This window comes from Schistosoma mansoni, chromosome W (genome assembly GCF_000237925.1).
Source record: "Schistosoma mansoni strain Puerto Rico chromosome W, complete genome".
Lineage (NCBI taxonomy): Eukaryota > Metazoa > Platyhelminthes > Trematoda > Strigeidida > Schistosomatidae > Schistosoma > Schistosoma mansoni.
Genome location: NC_031502.1, coordinates 46190893 through 46195438, shown reverse-complemented (window position 1 = coordinate 46195438; position 4546 = coordinate 46190893). Strand labels below are relative to the sequence as shown.

Genomic DNA, 4546 nt, shown 5'->3' with positions numbered 1-4546 from the left:
AATAAAATGTTTCGGTTGCAATAATTAAAGGTCATTAAAGGTCATAGAGGTGTAAAAATAAATAAGATGATATGATGAGTATTCATGAATAAAATTATGAGAATATAAGGTATAAGTAAAGGGAAATGGAGTAATAATAAGAATAATAAAAGAATGATAATAATAATAATAATATTAAGGTCATGGTAACGATAATGATAAGACGTACTTCTTTTGTACGCATAGTTCTGTTTTGAGCTCATGGATGGTAAGAGCTTCGGCTATTTTCAAGAGTTTGATACGAAAAAATCTGGGTAGATTTGAATGAATCATATAAACAACCTTAAAATCAGACTGTGGATCTGTAGAATGATTACAGTCGATTAGGTGTTCGAGTATAGAGCTCTTAACTGCTTTCTTTTCACCCTTGTAGAACCAAACTGGGATATGTTCTCGTATCCGAGTTGAAAGCGAGCGCTGGCTACGGCCAATGTACCTTGCTCCACAAGAGCAGGTGAACTGGTAGGTGCACATAGAGGCGACCAAACGCGGAAGCTTATCTTTTATGGATACAGAAAATAAGTTCTCACTCGTGAAGGTTATTCGCAGTTTAGCAGCACTAAATGTCCTTTTGATCGTTGTTGTTAAACGATTTCTAATTACGTTTGATGTTCGATCACCTTTAAATTCCAGACTTAAATAAAGGTTTTTTTCGGGACGGAATAACTAGGTTTCCTGTCGACGCTACTTCTATTCATATTCTTCTCTATGAACCGGTCTGAGTAGCCATTTTTCATCAAGGTTTTCTTAAGGAACGCAAGTTCTTCGTTAATGCATTCCGTACTACATATCCGATGTATACGATAACATAAAGTATAAACCAAAGCATTTTATTCATTTTAATCATCTTATAATCTTGGTTATTAGTGTTCACATTTCCTCACGGAGTTAGTACTTTGATAAAACATTTTCATATATATATACGATTGTACAGCTTGATAATAAATTCGTTGAAAAGAGATCCCTTCGCTGAACTTCGTGTTTTAATACAATTTCACTTTATATGTATTTACATGTGACCAAAAATCGTTGTTTACCTTTCTTCATCTTCCTTTTGCTTTGTTACCAAAAAAAAAACACAAAAGACTACTTAATGAATTCTTCAAACTATTTGATTTGATTTTACACATTTAAGTGATATATATTGACAACTTTAATCATTCGTTCATAAATGGAGATATCAGTTTTTCATACTTTAGAATTTGTCTTGATTTAGATTTCGCAAAGTAAGCTGCAAATCGAACTAACATATCATGAACTGAAATTGAACAAATATGTATGTCTTCTTATTTTATAAAACTAACTCATACTATACAAATTGAATGAATGTTCTATTTAAAAGCATGTTTTCATAGATATATACTTCAGGATATTTCTGCTGAATGTGAATTTCATCTTTTCTTTTAATGCACAAAAAAATGAACGTTAAGGATACTAATACGCAATTCTTAGCAGCTGTATTACGGAAAAGTAAAGTGGCAGCAACATAAGTGGAAATTCATTTTAGTGTATATATCCAATTCGAAAAATTGTATACGTTTATAGATTATTTTGAAATCATAAAACTTTTATTTACTAAGTGTACAGAAAAAGTTTAAGTCCAACAGGTTGATTTTTCGGAAATTCCTGAAATTCGATATGCTAACAACTATTTTCTGTAATTTTAGGCTTGTCCAAACACTTAAGAGATGCTTATTATTAGGTCTTAACACTGATCTGAAAAGATACAGTTATATAAGTAAATTTTTTTATGTGGTAAGATATAAGCTTATAAACTGTTCTGTATATAAACTTTTTACATAGCGGCAGAACATAATTCAAACAACCAGTTTTTCATCAATATTTCAACAGTCTTTTCATAGGTTATGATTCAATGAAAAATGTTTCCACTCATTCTAAGTGATACTAAATAGTTTGATATAAGTTTTATTGGCTTGTTAATTAACAATAAAGATAGCTTCCATACTGTCTATATTATCAGGCCAAAACGTAACTTTCATTGTAGAAGTTTATTTTATAAAATTAATGTTCAGTTAACAATGTGGATACATTAAAAATTCAGAATAGCATGAATGTGAAGCACCACATTCTTCCATGATTAAAATGAGTACTTAAAAAATTACATGTTAGATGCATTTATCATAAATATTTTGAGTAAGGATCCATTTATATATTATAATATATTCAGTACAACTAACTAAAAATCCAGTTTATGCACGTATAAACTAATTTAATTCTTAGGCGAAGCAATTGGAGAAGCTGAAATGTCCGAGTACATGGCAATTCTTTGGGGTATTTTACCTGAAGGTGATCACCAAGAAATGTTGGAACAAATCGATCCGGAGAAAATTAAAAAAGAACTTGAATCACGTATGTCAAAACCCATAAATGCTGAAACTTTTGTAAGTGATATCTTGCAAATGTATGTATATGGTGAAGATAAGCTTTCAGTCAGTCATTCTGAAGAACCTTTATCAGGAAAAATAGAAAAAACTAATACATCTCTTCCTAATGATTTAGCATCAAATGAAAAATATATTGCTAACTCAACACAAACAGAATAAAATTGTATTTCATTTCTTCAACAGTTAATCTCATCTAAATTCAATATTTCTACTTCAAATAATGAGGAAAAAAAGTTACATGAACAAAGATTGGCACGTATACAATATAACTACACGTTAACTGTGGCTTCATTTTAATAATTTATTCACCTACTTATAGCTCTGAATTTGAACGTTGATTGTCCTACCAGATATTACAACAAATTATCATTCAAAGTGTCTATGTAAATTGATGTTTATCATAGAAAGCCTGATTCTCCATTGTTAATTAATTATGTTATCGTTATCCTGATACAAGTGACACGTCTCTTCGTTTAACATTTAAGAAAATAGACATTTTACATAAAAATATTATAATCTACTTGATGTGGTCAAACAATGAATTTTTGTTCGCTGAAAAAATTTTCTGGATCCAGAAGGTTTTGAATATTTAGTGAGAATAATAAAACATACGGAGATTTGTTCCTCACTTCGTTATTTAGAAATTTTATTTTGAGCTTGGCCTGTGTTGAAGCGTAGCTTGACGATATAAACTACGCATCCTGTTGCTACTTCATACTATGTTGATGTAAAGTAGTACAATATGAAACGAAAGATGTTTGTGACAGCTTATGTGGTGTTAATATTTTTTCGGTTTATTTACATTAAATACAAGTATTCCGTGATTTAAAAAAAGCTCAAGCCAGTGAAAGAGTAAATTAAATGTATATGTACCATGTTAACACGATGCTAATATATTAAGCCTCTGACAACCAGGAAAAACCCCACTGTGTATCAAAAACGTTGTTAAAACGATTAAAGTCTGTTTAACTTACGTGATTATGTTTGGAGGCGAATTCCATTATTGTACTTAATTTGCATTTCGTGATGCTAAATGTTTATTATTCATGACAAATCGTGAATATCCTGTTTTTGCCACAATAAGTTTGTGAGTTAATTTCTAAAGATCATCAGTTTTTTATGGAAAGTTGACGCTTATGACGTGCAATTATCAATCAGCCTTGCTCAGTACCGTTATCATACGCTAATCAGATAAACTGTCAGGATTTTTCAGTAATTACATCATAAAACAACTTAATTTTATACGTATCGATTATGAAGCGACTTTCGAACTAATATCTAGTGCATATCAAACACTTAGACATAGAACGGAATATACGTTGCTTTTAATTGATGACTGGTAAAATAAATTGTTTAAGTCTTGTAAATAGGAAAATAGTCTAGAATTTTACTCATATAGTTCACATTCTGGTTCCCTTAGGTATCATAATGAGGTGATAACGTTGATAAGAGACAAAGTAGGGGATTTAGTCCAACACAAATGATCGTATATACAACAACCTCACCTCAGGCCTGAGAATAAAAAACCTTACTTGGTGATATATCTCAGTGAGTAACTAATACTGTTAGATAAGTTGAACGGGCCTAGCCATTCTAGGACTTGAAACATGTGTTTACCAGTCATAGCAACCAAACTTAATTGCACCAAAATAGTGAAAAATCAACATGAAAATTAAAAGCTAAAATACTATCGACGAGTTACAACTACTGTGAACAACTAGGTTCCCCAAACAGGGATGCATCTGATGATTAACAATTATGGGAACCTACATTTTAAATCCGTTTACCTTTTTATGTTTACTATTATGTTAATAATCTTAAGAGATTATTTATCGTTCTTGTAATCTCAAAGCAGTCTCAGTAGAATTCAGCGTGGGTAACCAAGATGTGTGATGCCTCCTACCACCAGAAATAACACTATATATGTATGTCCTTCTTAATGGTTTTTATCCTATAGTTACATAAAAATTCCCAGAAAGTTGTTTACAGTTTGTCACTTGACATTTTTATTCAGTATCTTAATATGGTACAGGGAATTCATCTAGCAGATCCACTGCCGAACTGATGTTAGATAACCGGTAAGCATTATTCACGGTTCAATC

At 31.0% G+C, this 4546-nt stretch overlaps 1 protein-coding gene across 1 annotated transcript in view; it reads left to right on the top strand.

Moving 5' to 3' along the window:
* Smp_042530 (putative wd-repeat protein) overlaps positions 1–2603 on the top strand; it is a gene marked incomplete at both ends in the record, with an annotated part of 25799 nt that extends 23196 nt beyond the window's left edge. Inside the window, one exon of the mRNA XM_018789901.1 lies at positions 2281–2603. Coding sequence (XP_018655297.1) covers positions 2281–2603 — 323 coding nt within the window. The remainder of the gene's footprint in view (positions 1–2280) is intronic.
* Between the last annotated feature and the right edge of the window lie 1943 nt (positions 2604–4546).